This window comes from Opisthorchis viverrini (genome assembly GCF_000715545.1).
Source record: "Opisthorchis viverrini unplaced genomic scaffold opera_v5_231, whole genome shotgun sequence".
Taxonomy (NCBI): Eukaryota; Metazoa; Platyhelminthes; class Trematoda; order Opisthorchiida; family Opisthorchiidae; genus Opisthorchis; species Opisthorchis viverrini.
The window spans coordinates 741,990-758,887 of NW_008751889.1; the positions used below are offsets into that span (position 1 = coordinate 741,990).

The window sequence follows — 16,898 nt, forward strand, 5'->3', positions numbered from 1 at the left end:
GTTGGGGCGTAGGCAGACACGATAAACAGACATCTATCAACTTGTCGCTTGTGAGACTCCTTCACAGACGTTGCCAGACGAACCGCACAGAGGCAACTATCAACAGGTATCCAGTCAATTAGGGACACTTTCGCCGGGTGACTTAGGTCGATAGCAACCCCTGAACGGTCTAGTCAGTCTCTTTATGACAGCGCTCCCAATTTTCCATAGGTCGAGTATGGACTTTCTTGCTAACCGAAGCAGTCGTGACAGATCTCGATAAAAACCGTCCTCAGTGACAGAATTACAGTTTATCAGATGGTACGCTGATACGACAGATAAACACCGTTTACTGCATCGACTTACATTGATCTTAATTGAGCTAGACAACCACACAGCGCAAGGACGACTGTTTACTTGGATCGAGTCCAGTAAGGCGCTTTCAGCTTTGGGGCTAAGCGCAAATCCCACACCGTAGATACCACGAACCACTGCGTCAGGATCACCTGATACCCAGAGTGAAATGTGGAATAGCTGAGCTCGTCCGAAACGGCTTGAGATGCACGACCGAAGTGGGACAAAACACACTCCGACAGATAAGGAGAGCAAGGTTTCAGCAAGGGATGTCAGTTGCCCAATTAGACAGAGAGTACAGACATTGAAGGATGCAACATGGATCAAATCTTTTGAGGCTAGTGAGTGGTTGTTTTAGATTATTTTTCGGGCGATGGTTTAGACACCGGACAATGGCTAGGGGATTGGCAAATGGGTTGATCGCATTCGATGGTTATGGAAGGAATGTGGGGAAGGGCAGTTGACCGAAGTGGTTAAGGCTGAATGATGCTCCGCGGTTGCCCACGTAGAAGAAACGGGTTTGGCTGAGGTATTCCATTTTGAGGCTTTGAATCAAAAGGCTGATCCACAAGGCAGTGGGATCGGGGACCCTGCCCCTAGTCTCTGACTCAAAAGTTTGAATCGGGAAGCAGCGGTTGTTAGGGTTCTCTTGAAAGACCCTAGAAAAATTTTAAAAAAAGCGTTCGGCTGTAGCACCCTCCAGTGCCTAACTGCCATGCCACCCGAAGGAAGCACGAGGGCTGGGATACTGCCAGGTTGCCCAAGCCTAGACAGGGGAAGTCGAGTGGCGGAGGTCGGACTCGAACCACGGACTTTCCGGTCAGTAAATTCGCTCTCTAACCACTTGAACCATCTCGCCATGTGTGCGCGAAACTAAAACTTCAAACCGACCCTTCCTGGAGCTAATTACTCAATGATCTTACCCACTTGGCTGCAGGTGGCTGGCCTGGCCCGAGGACACAGCAGGCGCATTTTGAGCATCACCAAACTCTTTGATTTTAAAAGTACTTCGACCGTATTCAATAATACACCGACAGTCATGGTCAACCGGTAGCCCATCGGAGTGTGCGGTTTTGTGGGGCTGACTTTTCTAAACCATCCTTCCTCGAGAGATGACAGCATCGCTTCTTTTATAAATATGGAGATGCTGGTCGCCTGAGGGAAACGCCCTACTGCCTTCACACTCCCATCGCAGAGGACAGACCGCACCTCCAGACCATCTCGTAATACGACTACTCGTAGTGCGGGGACTCGCTGTTCTCCGTCGGGCTGCAGATCGTTAGCTTTCCTGGGGTATCTGAGTTACAACCAGTGTCGCCCGCAGCAGCATTGCAGCACTGAAGCCCGAACACCATTAGGTAAAAGTTCTAGGCGGGGAAAACCGTATTGACTATAATGCGGATCATCATGTTAGATCATGCTAGATCTGGCAGCAACGTCAAAAAGTAAGTTGGCCCGGATGGGGATCGAACCCACGACATTCGCGTTATTAGCACGACGCTCTAACCAACTGAGCTACCGGGCCAGTCACAGAAGCCTCATCGTAAGTATACAGATTCGCATTCACTTATGAACCGTATCTTGATAAACTTTACCTGAAATCCACGAAGCCGGGAGTTATCGTTTCAGCTAGAACGGATGTACTGTATGGAAACGATTACCCATATTAGGTATAAGGTTCAACACGGTCCCGGAGGTACAACATCCAAGGCTGTGCAGCGGCATAAGCAGCCGACTTCGTCAGGATTTTTGATGTCCCAATTTTTCTAGGTTCCGATCCGCGCCAACCAGTGCGTGCGAACTACACGGAGGATCCGCCATCAGAATATTATTAAAGCCTGTCAAACCAGATCGCTTCATCGGTCACAGTAACGCCCGAAATGGGACTGAAATGACTCACTCGCCACGTCATACGCTACATCGGGGATGTTTTGTACCTGGAAACATCACAACACATCACACAATCAAAGCCAAGGTGTTCTACAGAGAGAGGTGTCGATCAGTTTTCAGCAACGCTGTCAGTAGTATGTTCGGTCTGGACAATAAGTTGTCCTTCAGTCGATTATCAAACGACCTTTCAAGGGCGGATCTGATTCAGTGAATAGCCAGACGCTTCACTGGAGAATCCTGCGACACGATTTCGTGTCACATGTTTTCGACCACAGAGGTGAAATGACTGAGCACTGAAAAAGGATAGAGTAACGTGCCCTCCAGCGGAAGTTTCATTGAGAAAAGTGATGAATGAATCAGGACCAGCGCTAGCAGTTCTATTACGAGGCTTGACTCCCTAATCGAGACAGTAAATTTCTCAGCATAAACTGCCAATTTGTACGCCGGTCTGACTTAAACGAACACTTATACATTTAGGTATTTTTGTACCTTGTACCTCAAGAACTAGACTTCCTCTGTGTGAAGGAGCGAGAAAGTCCGAAGACAACTCATTGAAAATGAATCGCTCAAACCGGGCTAAGGCTTGCGTCCTCAGAATGGAAGAGCTTTGACGCTCACTGATGGTGTTGAGTAGAACCTCATCCAAATTCGGTGCTTTTTTGAAAGTACATGTGACGAAAACGGCAGACTTACTGGATCTGGCCACAAACAGCTCCACAAAATACAAGGCAGTTCAGGTTGGACAATAGTACCGGTTGTGTCCCACTGTGTTTCCTCTGCGATGAAAAATCCGTTGTCTTTGGCGAATCGGCCTTAGATACAACGTCCGTCGTTGTTCGGCCAGTAGAGAGCTGACCAGATTGTAGTTCACTCAACGCACGTGTTGCAGTTGGCGTGTCGGTCCTGGTTACCGCACCATATTGTTTATTGCTCATCAATGAAGGGGATGTTGCCAAGAGATCGGCGGTCGAAGGAGGGTGGGGTTTATAGGCCTCGGTATTAGCAGGCTGTGAAAATAAAAGGACATAGAAACCAAGGGGTCGATCAATTCGATTATCGTGAACTCGGAAGTAAGCGCCCGGGGTTCACACTCAGCGTAGTATAAAATCCTCATCCAGAAATATCGCTCTCCAATAATCCAACCCGACGATTCTCCTGAAACTTCTCGAGGGAAGGCTGATGACTTATCTTGGTCGGTAGCTCAGATACGGTAACCGGTGGCTGAATTGTTCTCTAACCTTGGCAGTCTTGTTGCGAACGCATTGTCACCAACCGGGATGACGGTGCGTCACCCTACATACCGAAACAAACGCAAATCGCTGGCCAACTACGCACTGATGATGCCACAAAGTTGTCAAAATCAACGAACGATGTTAACACCAACTTACTATGGTAGCTACTTAAGATGGTACTTAAAGTTGAATGTTGTATATGCGTGTGCCATGCAATGAGCGCGCACCATTAGAATACCAAGTAAGGCGAGTCAAGAACAACACATGACTATTTGCGTCGCCAAAATGAAGACCAGTTTTCAGTCCTAACCATTGTTGTCGGCGGCTCAAGCATGAAAGGAAACTGGTCACTATCGAACTGAATGTTGTGGAAGCTTCGTGGCTGTATAACCGGAGTTTATGCGGTTCTCCCTCCCTCATCAGTGAAGCCCGTCGAAGAAACAGCATATGGACGCTCTGTTGGTTGCCCTAGGTTTTGCGGGTAAGATCCCTAACGATGCTGCAGCACCGAAAACTTTATGCAAAAAAGTATCCTCCTGACGCCATCTGGCATCGACGCATCAAGCGAATGACCGCGCTTTACTCGAGTTCAACCAAGACCCCTTCTTTGGTAGTTTTACGTGAATTTACGCAACTTGCTTCTTGGCTCCGCAAACCCTTTTTCAAAACCATACACTCATCAGACCAACGGACTGATGCGAAGAAACCTTAGCGTATCCACAGAAAAAGTTGACAACCGTTGAGAGTGACTGGAATTTTCCGGAAACCAATTAGTTCAATCGGAGAACACCGAGACCGCAACTGTTCGCCTCCGATTTGTGGCATCACAAATTCAATATTACTAGACATCGCTTCACGGATAAGTACGACAAAAAATCGGACGGGATGAAATACCATACCCGTGTTGGGTCGCATTAGGTAGACTGGGCAAGAAACCAAACAACAGCACTGTTAACAGAGTGTGAAAAAGTTTCTCGGAGCAAAGAGCGACAAACTGACGACCAGGTTATTGCCTCCGTTGCAACTGAACGGTAACTATGTTGACAAACGCTCACTACTAAAAGCCGCAATTTCACGACAGCTTTCGCAAGGTCCTGACAGAAGGACCACTGTGGCACAAATTATGTGCCGTGCTAGTACTGATTGAGAGAGTATATCGCTTCTGGTGTCCCGTTCTGGAGCACACATGCTTGGGTAAAATGGTGGAATGATAAACATACCTCTTGACGAGATGGATGATAATTTGAGGTTGCTGCCGGTGCGGTCTGTTTAACGTCTGACGGCCTCGCCATGGTGGTGGGGCTAAAAACTGGATTGGGGCGCAAAATACGTTGTAGAGTGGTTAGTCTTCGACCAATGCGGTTAGAGCCGTCCAAAGGACGGTTCTCCTTATCGTCGCTTGGTTCTGTTGGGCCGTTCGATTTGTGGACGATATCCAAAAGACCATCCACATCGGACAGGTGGAGGCGACTGACGAGTACTGACGTTTGATCCAGTCGGTCACGAGGATCTACAGGTTTGTCAATGCCTTTTTTAGCTTCTGGATTTATTTGCTCATCCTCTGATCTCGAATTATTGGGCAGCCGTGAACTAATAGATGATATTGTGCCGGACATCTTGACACCCTAAGTGAAGGGAAACGGTGTTTCGGGTAAAAGCATCAGCAGCATCCTTCAAAGTAATGGTAACAAACGATACAAAAACACAACTGATGATTCTAGTAAAATGGAGCTGTGATAGGGTGCAACCGTTTAAGTCCACGAAAATTAAGTCCAGAAAGGCAGAGTATGACCCAACCAACATTCCGAAATGCCTTGCTCGACTCGATTTTGCACATTTTATTTTTGGTGAAAGCAGACGCGGGAAATAAATCCATGCATATCACACTCTGAAAGACCATAGACAACTTCCAATAATCGCCCAGCCACGCGATGCAAGGTCGAATAGCATGAATTGTATTCAGTATCGAAGTCAGTGGAAAATTGGGCCATATACTTTAAACTGCTTGTAAATGGTACACAATAAAAGGAGAGTATTGGTTGGACCATTAACCTTATATAACATTTCGAGGTATCCCGTACAAGTCTTCATAATCGAGGAAAGCACCTGAAGAACACTAGCTAACGGACAACAGATGACACAAACATCTGAGCGAATATAAAGCTCGTCGACAAGGTCTGTAGAGGGTCTCAAAGGAGAGCATACTTCCAAGGGAGCACAAAGGTCTGGTTCCGAAATCTTTCACATCATAAGAGAGCGGGTGCCCGCAGGAGACAATTCTCAGAATAGCGCAGCCTGTTCGTCGTGGTGGGAAAGGAATTATTATACAACCTCTAACAGAAATAACGGAACTTATTAATCAGTTACTATTTACTCAAATACCCTCAGCATATGTTCAAACAGCAGGCACGTCAACCACAACGCTCACACCTTGTTCTAATCAAAAAAAGTAGTATGTCCCTAATGGTGACGGTCCCCATCCAACGATTGAATAGAAAATACTCCTGGGCTATACCCCGCCAAAAAATCAACGGTGGGAAGTTTAAAAGAACGACAAATATCATCAACTCACTATAGTCTGTTTGGCATCATTTGATGTCCGGATCGACGAGTCGGCTGGATAAAGGAAGAGAATGAAACGAAAGTACTAAAGTGGCAGTTCCCGATGAGAAAATCAAGTGCGACGGCTATGTTATTCTGTTCTAACCTGAGTGAAACTCACAAGGTTTCCTATGTCTGTGGAGTGAAAACCAATAAATATAAATTGTGTGCAATACATGTGTAACAGTCAAAGGTCGATGGCTGAGGGAGGAAAAACAGGAAAACCTTGCGCTAGCGAACAACACTCCATACATCACCCTGCACTGAAGTACTTCGGTAATTTCACACTCGCGGGTGGATTAGCTAGTCAGAATGCGTATATATCGAAGAAAACGCAGACCAACAGTTAATACGCAGGTATCGCCAGTGCCGAACTGGGCGAGATGGCCGAAGTGGTTGGAGCGCGAATTACTGACCGGAAGGTCCGTGGTTCGAATCCGACCTCCGCCTCTCGACTTCCCCTGTCTAGGCAACCCCTGGGCAACCTGGCAGTATCCCAGCCCTCATGCAACCATCGGGTAGCTAGGCACCGGAAGGCTGCTACCGCTATTTTTTTGATCGCCTTTATCGCCACTTGATCGGTCCGGAAGGCTGTTAGAAAAATCAATCTTCTGATTTGCCTATGAAATGACAGTTCTTATCATTTTTTGTTCCCTCTCATAACATGCTTTTTCTGTGGAAATATCGGTCTACAAGAACACATGCCTGTGCTTGGGGGCGAGATGGACAAAGTGGTTGGAGCGCGAATTACTGACCGGAAGGGCCGTGGTTCGAACCCGACCTCTGCCTCTTGACTTCCCCTGTCTATGCTTGGGCAACCTGACAGTATCCCAGCCCTCGTGCTTCCTGCGACTGGCATGGCAGCTAGGCACCGGAAGGGTGTTACGGCTGAAAGATTTTTTTGGAACTTCTGGGAACTAATTAACCGGACGGTTCAACAAGTATGAGTACAACGGTTTGAATCGCTCAGTCGGCAAAGGTCGTTTGTTTTATTCTGAAACAGTCCCTTGAGTCCGACGTTCAGAGCAGTCCAGCCGAGCATGAAAATGTGCGAACAACCAATAGTATGAGCAGAAAACTAATGGAAAATGGCACTCTAGTGGAAGCTACATCACAAAAACCATTGTCATGAAAAATTACTATAAAAATCATTAATTAAGATAATAGTATTGGACTGAAATCTATCCAGCTGAACCAGAAAAATGTTGTTTCCACATCCAAGGTATAAAATCCCCAAAAGACCGAGAACAAAAGTTTATTGAGTGCAGGGTTGGGTGGCGGGCGAGATTTCAATCCACACCAATCCCCATGTTCGTCAGATTTTGTGACTTTTCAACTGACGATCATGGATAATCGCCAATAGTGAAGGGTGCCTCAACAGCACGCAACCACACACACACAGTCAGTAATTTAAGGGAGGCTGTTGGGCTCACGCATGATTGCCGTGCACCAATCGGGTATATTAGTAAAGCCTTATGCCTGAGTGTGTCATACGGTCTGACTTATACAAAATGACCAAGCGCCTGGGTAACACGCCGGAAGACGGTCAGACCAATGCCCAGTATGAATATGTTGGTGTAAAGCTTGGTGGCATTTCAGAATTCACTTGAAGATCATCTACTCAATACTATGGAGCGAGATGGCCCAAGTGGTAAGAGCGCGAATTTACTGACCGGAAGGTCCGTGGTTCGAATCCAACCTCCGCCTCTCGATTTCCCCTGTCTAGGCCTGGGCAACCTGGCAGTATCCCAGCCCTCGTGCTTCCTTCAGGTGGCATGGCAGCTAGGCACCGGAAGTGCTACGGCTGAACGCTTTTTTACTATGGAGCACGAGTTCTAGGGTGGGAATGGAGATTTCGGTGGGGATTAAACTGGAAAGCTTCGGCGTTCTGTGTGATGAACTGTTGGGTGAATGGTTGAGTGAATAACACACTCTACGCTTTGACGACCACGGGCAATATTTGTAAACAGCCCAAAAATCTGAACCTGAATTTACAAAGTGATGGGAGGTAACTGGGTTCGCGCTGGCAACGGCAACACTTCCAGTGATCAACCTAAGGGTAACCTAACCCTTGAAGAGCGGCAATACTGACGTGTGGCTATACTCACTTTATTGAACATGAATTCCACAGGCATGTTGAATGACGTATCGTCAGACTCCGAACTAAGTCCTGGGACCCTGTACTATTAAATGGGTCGCGAATAGAACGAAAACCCCAGTCACCGTTTATTAAGGCCGAAGCGGCGACTGAACTGATGGTTTCAGGTAGATGTCTAAAGGACGGGCCCGACGGTCTTTGGATTGGACATTCGTTGTTGGCAGTAGGGGGGGGAGTTTGTGTGTGCAGATTTCGTCCTGAAAGTGAAGCCAGTCTATGCTGAAAAGCCGAGAAGCATAAATTGGCTTCACTTATAGGACGAAATCTGTACAATTTATTGAATTAGTGTTCCGGAAATGGAGACCAGGCAAAGCTTTCACTTAGCATTCAAAAATGTCATCATGTGCTTCACAGAAATAAGGGTGGTTTTTTAAACTACATATGCAGTTTTCGGACGAGAGAACAACTAGTTTTGCGAAGTCTTTTCGGTGGTAGGAGGTTACTGTGAAATACCGCAGTGTCATGGGGGCTTCAGCATACGGCCAGGAGACGGACTAGTGGAGCCTGTCCTAGTTGCTTGTTTCAAACACGCTGAGTGAAATGCAATCGAACGGGACCGTTGTTCCTTGTTGAAGCTGCACCCATACAGCAGCTGGGCGACGATTCTTAGCGTCCACATTTGACTGTGCAATACGTCCTACTTTTTCTCCTGAAGAACTTCAACTGGTCTCTGCCCAAAAAGTCAGTGTGGAAAGAGCGTCTTTGTCACTGGCACACATTTGCCTGCTGTCTATCAGAGAAGTCTGCTTATTATAGTTTACTCCAATACCAATAAGTTCGGTCGAAAAACTCCGTTCGCAAAGCGGTCCTGTAGGACAAGTCGTCCCAGTATTTTTCTGCAGGATGTCTTCATAGAAACATTAAGACAAACTGACAATCATTTTAAAGATGAAAGTGAATATGACTACGTGGTAGGCTAACAGACCACAACTTGAGCACTCCCTTCTTCGCGTCTAGTCATCTGTAAAAAGATGCTTTAGGGTATCTATCGTGTCATCTTGACAATTCTATTGAAATACCCTACGACAAACACCAGTATCAGCAGGAAACAGTTCAGTGTGAAACTATTGGACGGATGGACCAAACCGATCCTGACTTTTCCATTACTTCTGTTTATGAATAGACAATCCTCCGGTTCTTCTGGTTTGTTCGAGTTGCATGGCAGCTATGAACCGAAATAGCGCCACGGCTGAACGACCGATACTGTTTTTGAAAAACACGATGTCCGGATATGAGAAATTGTGGAGACCCTAGGCTTCCAAGTTCAAGGGGGGCCCTACGGATGTTCACTAAAACACCAACGATTGGTCAAGCCAGAGTGAAGAATGCCCGTTTGTCAACGAAACCATTAGAGAGCTTATTGCTCAATTCACTGAACAGTTACATAAACCGACTGTGATGGTTGCGGACCGATATACTTCTCTACCAAGAAATCGCTTCTTGTGATTTAAGGTGCTTCCAACTAGCAGGTCCGTCTACCAGCCACCCAACATCTAAGTCTAAGGCGAACATTACTGGGTGCCATACAAAAACAAGTCCCAGAATCTTTCGAACTCATCTTCCGGTTGAGGTGTGTTCCCGACGACGTCTCTTACAATTCCTGTCACATCATGAGTAATTGAACAGATGAACACAAATTGAGGAAATCGATTACACAAGGGAAAAGTCAGTAAAAGCGAAGTAGGAACTTAGAATGTTGGGAATGACTACCATATTGGTATTCGTATAACACTGACCCTCGAACAAAAGTATCGGCACCTTTCTGCATTAGGACTGTGGATCATCGATGTCCATATCACCAGCAAGGGAATGTTCCCTATCCGCACGTGATAAACCTGAGCTTTTGTGTGACCTAAGAAAAATTCCAGCAACACCAGAATTGGAGGGCTTACAGGCCAGACTATGCGTTCGCAATAGTTCCACAGATGGACAGTAGTGAAGAGGATTTTCATACTGCGGAGTCCAAAGGAATTTGTATGAAATATGACGGTACAACATCACTTTACAATGTCTCATAGAACTCAAATTCTTCCGGGAAAAATGGCCTCGTAATAGTGTTGCTAACTTAGAGACCCGAGATAGCTCAGTGGTTAAGGCGCCTGCATACGGACTGCGAGGTCCGTGGTTCGAAACAAACCTCAGTATCTTGATTGTTCCTGTCTAGGCTTCGGCACTCTGGTAGTATCCCAGTCCTCGTTCCTCCTTCAGTTGACACGGCAGCTAGGCACCGAAAGGTGCTCCGACCAATAAACAGGCGTCTGTCTGGCGTATTCGGAGTTGTGCACAAGAATATCACGCGCAAGCTAAGCATTAACGCACAGCCTTTAGTTGACACAACACAGTACTTATAAGGTGACTGGAAACTATTTCACAGTCCACTAACTGTTTCGCCCATAAGGTAGGCGTAGTCCCCGAGGTTTCATAAGCCTTATGCTCTACTTGAACACCGAAATGTACATGGTTGCCGAACTACACTCATTTGCCAAACAGGCTGATGTCTGCGTTTCTGATATTCTTCGGCAGAATGTACTGCGTACAAGCCGCCTCATCTTTCAGCTCACACAACGTTCGAGATATCGACATAACACACGCGTAGAAATCGGTATTCATTGGGAACATAAGGTTGATGGAAACTCGGAGACTACGCCCAACTGATGAACCTTGGGAAGGGCAAAAGAAGTAGCGGGTTGTCGAAGGATTTTCAGCAATGTCGCAAGTAGTGTGTTACGTCAGATAGATATTACTCGATATCTCAAGTGAAACCTGAGGCGGCCTCTGTGCAACACATTCAGCTGAAGAATATAAATAACATATTCATTTGAATTTCTCACCAAAATATATAGCTTCTGTTTCGACGAACGAGTTTTTCGCTTGCACGCGAAAACAACTTTTCTGCTATATAAAACGGGTACTCTATACAGAAAATGCGACAAGTGTAGCCGAAATATACCTACTCTGGTTTTCACCACATTCATTGGAGGATTGTCCATTATGGGGCCCGTTGAAACCAGTATCAAACGTTTTCGCCGTGTTGGACAGAAGTGCTGCACCATCAGTTATGGGTACCTCATCGGTCCGGTTCCAGATCTGGACAGGAGATCTGCCAGAATGCAGTAGCTTGGATGCAAGCTGACCAGAAAAATAGACGAAACGCGAAAGCCCTGTAAGACAACTGTCGTAAAAAAGGATATCTCCACTCTCGTCTACAGCAAGGTATTTTGCACCTGAGTTACCGAATGATAGTGAAGACAACAGTTCACGGTAAGAGTTAAACATGCAGTCATAACAAACTTGTTCTTATTAGTAAACATTACTACGCAGTTTTTAGTCCTCGAGTGTTCAGGGTCGGATTACATGAGTGGATTTCATCCAGCAAATGAAGGCAATTTATGCTGAAAATCCGTGTGGTTGCTTCACTTTCGTTGAGAATAATCAGTAGTGCACACCAAAAAAGTTGTGGGGGAATCCGACTACACGAACCCCTCCGACTGGTTGGTGAACAGCGTACCATTCGACCACAAGTGCCTGACCAGCAGTAGGCTCGATTGGTACTTAGGACGTAGGGTCACTTACCCTTCGATCGTTTAGTACCCTCCGACGAACAAAGATCGTGCAACACGAAGGACGCGTGGGAGATGATATACTGCCAAGCTGCTCAGACCAACAGAAGCAACCGAAATACTGGTAATGATTTCGAAACACGGTCAGGAGCCTTAGCTGCAAACCTATCTCAAACTCAAGCATATCACATCATCCCGTGTAAACTGTTATCTAGTGACGACCAGGGTAGTCCTGTCTAAGGGGAAGCTCAAAAGAAGAGAGATCTTGCTATGAGAAACGTGATAAAAGCTCATTCACACCACAAAGAAATTTATAACGGATTACAAGCAACCTCAAGATCAATCAGGTGTGAATATTCTACCTCAATGAGATGGGCTCGATCAGTAAGCGCTAATTCGAGTGTGCATCCTCACAACAGGGTTTGTTGCATGGCCAATTTCTGTAGTTAGTATCAACTGGTCGCTGAAGACACTCTCCGGCAATTGCGTTCGCACTGAATCGTTACGGTGACTTCGGGGCTTGATGTGTGTAGGTGCGTGATCATGATGTGAGCGAATGTACAGGTGTAAACAGTAATCGGATCAAGTAACCTGAAAATCCGCCTATTATTCGAAGCGGCAGTGCAACAATGAAGAGTATATTGGCTACTCTTCCTGCTATTTATCAAGTAAGGAAAGATGCTTCACTAAGACAATAAGCGGGGCGACCGGTCAGCCGCGTATGCGCCTTATTCATTCGTCTCCTCAGTCGATCAACTTTGAAAGGGCGAATTCCGGCGAACGAACTCAGTGAGTACCATGTCTGAAGGACACGGAGGAGTACAGACATAGGTTATGTGTAGGGGATATCGGGACCCGTCTGCGTGTTAAAAAGAACAACACCATATGTATGCGCGCGCGGTGAGCTAAATCAATGTGTCTCAAGTTGAGCGATAAAAAAACACCTTGGAATAGGCTGGTTTGGCTCACTAGGTGCGTATGCATTTTGAGCGCGCATCTGGATTCCGATATCCGTTGCACATCACATATATCTGTACTTCTCCGTGTTGGGCAGTTGGGCTCAAGATGGCTCAGCAACTGCGGCGCAAACATACTGACCAGAAAGTCCGTGGTTCGAACGTGGCCTCTGCTGGTCCTGTCTAGGCAAGCAGGTAATATTTCAACCCCCGTGCCTCCTTCTAACGACATGGTGGGTGTGTACCAAAAGGGCGTTACGCCGGAACGATCAGAGTGTGCAATGGATGCATTCAGTGGAAATCCACCAGCCCTTCAAGTGACCAGTCACAAGCAGAATGCAGCCTAAGTTCGCGCGATATAATCACATCAGTATCACGACTCAGTTCAGAGGAAAATATTCCTCGCAGCTAACAAGCATTGGCGGATATCGCCGTCGGCATACTTCCGCTGGAGTGGTACCATCCGGTAGGCTCCATGTGTCATCCCCCACACAGAGTGGTTCAAAACAGCATACTGAAGTTGATTTTTCCGATTCTGGCCGAACTTGACCATTAATTGGGCGTGAAACTGCAACTATCTGTAAACCTTGAGGTGAGCGAGTAAACAAAGGAGCCAGTTCAATGGGGTAAATAGAGTACTCCGCCAGAACAATGTCAAACATGTTTTAGAGTTGGATAGCACGGCCGATTTTGACGGTCCCACTAGGCTACGTCACATGAAGGGTAGACACTAAAGACAAATAAGTGCATCTAGAAAAACTCTCAAGTAAATTATACAGTCAAACGCTCATTTTTCGTACTGTAGTGAAGCCCTATAAAGCGACCGTTGATGGTTAAAAACGGTTATGCTAGAGAATGGGACCTGTGCGAGGTGTTCTTACTTGGTGATTGTTTTTTTTTAAAGACCAAGAATTTGTACCCTTTTCGTTTCGGGAAAAAACAGTGCAGTTGATCATTATTGAGGTTACGGGAGGACAAATTCGCCTAACTGTCATTACCATAAAGGTGGAAATCCAGACTGTATCTTACCACGAATCACACTGCAACCAACTGCTCCAACTAAAGAAACCAGAAGTCTAACCGAGACGCGCATGTGCAAGCATCCTATCATCAACTCATCCACGGAGGACTTACGTGCGTCGTGCTCAAATCTGTGTCCAACGTAGAAGACGGAAAGCAGAAGTCTAACCGAGACGCACATGTGCAAGCATCCTATGCAACTCCTCCACGGAGGACTTACGTGCGTTGTGCTCAAATCTGTGTCCAACGTAGAAGACAATCCTGAGAGGCAAGGCAAATTAGAAAACCGCTTTCGGGGACGAATGGGTGAAGTGGCGACGGGAGTCTGGTTCGGTGGTGGTCTCTGTGGTGAACTCACGTCCACACGTTCGGGATCAATCTGGCCGGTTTTCAAGTCTGCTGGCTGTAATAGAATGGAAGACTTTGCTAAAATATGTGTTGGTAAAATATCCTGTCAAAGAACCTGCCCATTTCATCGTAAACTGAAATACTACACGCCTCTGTAAGGATGAGATTCGTACATTAAAGTCGGGCAACAAAACTTCAAAACTTTTACCTTTCGAGAAGCGTAAACTAGGGACTTAAAACGAGTTTCTAGTACTTTCTGATAACCACTTGGTATACGAAGCAGGCGACACCAAACAGTCAAACTCTACCAAAACACACAACAACGATAAAACAACGAACCGGAGGAGTTCGGACTAGGCTGTGTTCTGTACAAGCGTCATTGTTCGGTTGTAATTCGGACGGTGCACATTCTTTCACACCGCGCTGGCTGTTGCTGGCCAAACTGTTGGATGTCAAAGAGGAAACCGTGGTTCCGCTATTGTAACCTCCTTCAACGAAGTTGTCCCCTTCTTCATCCTCCACGTGGGCATCTCCAATTGTCGATGTTGCACAGGCTTTTGTTGGCACCGTGCACTCGGCCTCGCTTGCACCACCGTCCAAGTCGCCAAAGGCATCTTCGAGCAATTTGAGCTCTGCCTGATCGATTTCTATCTCACGGTTTTCTGCCTCTGCTTCTTCGATCGATAACAGAGCTGGTTCTCCAGTAGGTTGACGGAAACTGGACAACAACGGTGCCTCAACCGACTTTTCAGTAGGACCTGTAAGATGTAATGAACTGTGATCAGATATACAGTATCAGAGATAGGGGTATGGAAATACAGTCATTCCTTTATGATCACCTCGCATTTCAATAACCACACTCTAGGAAGAAACGATTTTGAATTCCAGAAAACTTGTGTGTTGCACAACCGCCGCTAAATGGGCACCATTCAGCTACGAAACAGGCGCCCTTCTAGAAGAATACTTTAACAAGAAAATGATCGCTAAAAACATCCAGTTACTATACCGAAAATGGAGAGTTTTGTTCAAGTCAATGAATGTTTTGAAAGTAAAAATTCTGATCGAAAGTTGTCACTTTCCGCACCATTACACTTCTCAATACTCATCTCCGTTTGTATAAAGTTTCCACATATATAGAAAGCTCAACAGGTGTGGGGGGCTGTGTTCTCATAGTAGAATTGAGATCACCAGGCCGTCTGTACGTATCCAATATCCATCTAACGTACAATCTTCTGCTCGGACGGAATGAGGGGTTACGGTGCCAGTGACTTTGTCGCAAATCTTCATTCGGAAAGAGCTTGTGTCGGGAGCACATTGGCCTGTTCTCAGTTATTGAAACCAGTCTCGACAATGAGGCCATCAACCATCGACTACAAAACATCAGTAAGAAATATTGGTGCTGAACTGTCGCACACCCATAGAGAAAAACAACCAGGTAAAACGGAACCATTCGTATTCACTCTTGTGTCAAATAGACACGATCAATTGGCTAACTACAGCATCGTTGTCCCTCGTCTTGCCTCGAATGACACCTATGCAATGCTCGTGGCTGCAACGGATTTGGTTGACTAAGGAGAGACAAGGATTTTGAGCACGTGGTGGCAAGTGATGGGGTTAGGGTAACGTATAGGAACGGTACGGAGATATAAGAACAATCGAAGTGCGACTAGTTCAGTCATTATGGATAGAAACTACTGATCGGAAGATTCTTGGTTAGAATGTAACTCTGGCTTCTTAGTCGCACCTGTCTACGCTTTGACAACNATCGGAAGATTCTTGGTTGGAATGTAACTATGGCTTCTTAGTCGCACCTGTCTACGCTTTGACAACGTAGAAGTATCTCAGTTCTTGTGCTCTCTCCGAATTGTACGGAAAACATGTACAAAGTGCTACAGTTGAACGGTTATTATATCTTATTCATCCACAAGCGTAAGCGCACGGTCATCTCCGAAGCGACCGATCATTTTCAAGGGTTGCCACTCCATACTGGTTATCTTTCGTAATCAGATCGTTCGTCACTCATTATCTGGAGTAAGATGGAAGATGATTCGCCCACTGCTTCACACTACACTGCAATCGACCTGGAGCGAAACGATGACGCCATAGAACGGAATATGACTTGCGAAAAGAATAAAACAGTTTGCACACTCTGTTATTCTATTGGTAACATCCAAATCGGTTTAAGCAGTTGATTCCTTTGCGGTACGTACAGCAGGCATAAGTGCGGATTGCACTCATCCGCCAACTTACAACGAAACCAGGATTTGGCTCCAGTGGGGAACAATGTAAAGTCATTTAGGCGGATGGAAAAGAAGGGTCAGTTAAAAACGCGATACTAAACATCAACTCAGCAGATTCCATCAGAGACTAACAAAATGACGGTTTAGGCGGGCGAAAGGCAATCAATTCATCACCTACAAACTTTGTACCATAGACACATTGGTTCCAGCTGCTACACTCTCAATCATCGGAAACCGGGAGATGGCTGGCGGTACGGCCAAAACTTGGAGACGATTCGACAAAGTTTACTGGTTAGTGTTTATGTACTTCGTTGCCAGGTTATAAATTTCCCACCCCTAGGTCGCTTCTACTCAGCACAGGGCTGGACGAAAAGACCTCTGCGAGGCAGGCGACCTCCTGGTATGCGAAGTACGTGACCTAACCAGCGCAGCCCCTGAAGCGGGAGTTTTCTCTTCCTAAGACCATCTGTCGCACCTCAGCATTGCTAATCCGATATTCACACCAGACGTCACCAATGCTTCGGACACAGTAATGGTCAAACACGCATCTTTTGTATGTC

General features: G+C 46.2%; 2 protein-coding genes across 2 annotated transcripts in view; one reads left to right on the top strand and one right to left on the bottom strand.

Annotated features, from left to right (window-relative positions):
- The window catches only part of T265_08728 (hypothetical protein), a gene marked incomplete at both ends in the record, with an annotated part of 46,544 nt that overhangs the window by 27,096 nt on the left and 2,550 nt on the right, over positions 1-16,898 (bottom strand). Inside the window, 6 exons of the mRNA XM_009174608.1 lie at positions 2,917-3,230; positions 4,676-5,080; positions 6,028-6,071; positions 11,169-11,343; positions 13,971-14,153; positions 14,438-14,856. Of these exons, the coding sequence (XP_009172872.1) occupies positions 2,917-3,230; positions 4,676-5,080; positions 6,028-6,071; positions 11,169-11,343; positions 13,971-14,153; positions 14,438-14,856 (1,540 nt within the window). The remainder of the gene's footprint in view (positions 1-2,916; positions 3,231-4,675; positions 5,081-6,027; positions 6,072-11,168; positions 11,344-13,970; positions 14,154-14,437; positions 14,857-16,898) is intronic.
- The window catches only part of T265_08727 (hypothetical protein), a gene marked incomplete at both ends in the record, with an annotated part of 11,195 nt that continues 2,199 nt past the window's right edge, over positions 7,903-16,898 (top strand). Inside the window, 4 exons of the mRNA XM_009174607.1 lie at positions 7,903-7,975; positions 10,233-10,338; positions 10,379-10,555; positions 16,533-16,747. Coding sequence (XP_009172871.1) covers positions 7,903-7,975; positions 10,233-10,338; positions 10,379-10,555; positions 16,533-16,747 — 571 coding nt within the window. The remainder of the gene's footprint in view (positions 7,976-10,232; positions 10,339-10,378; positions 10,556-16,532; positions 16,748-16,898) is intronic.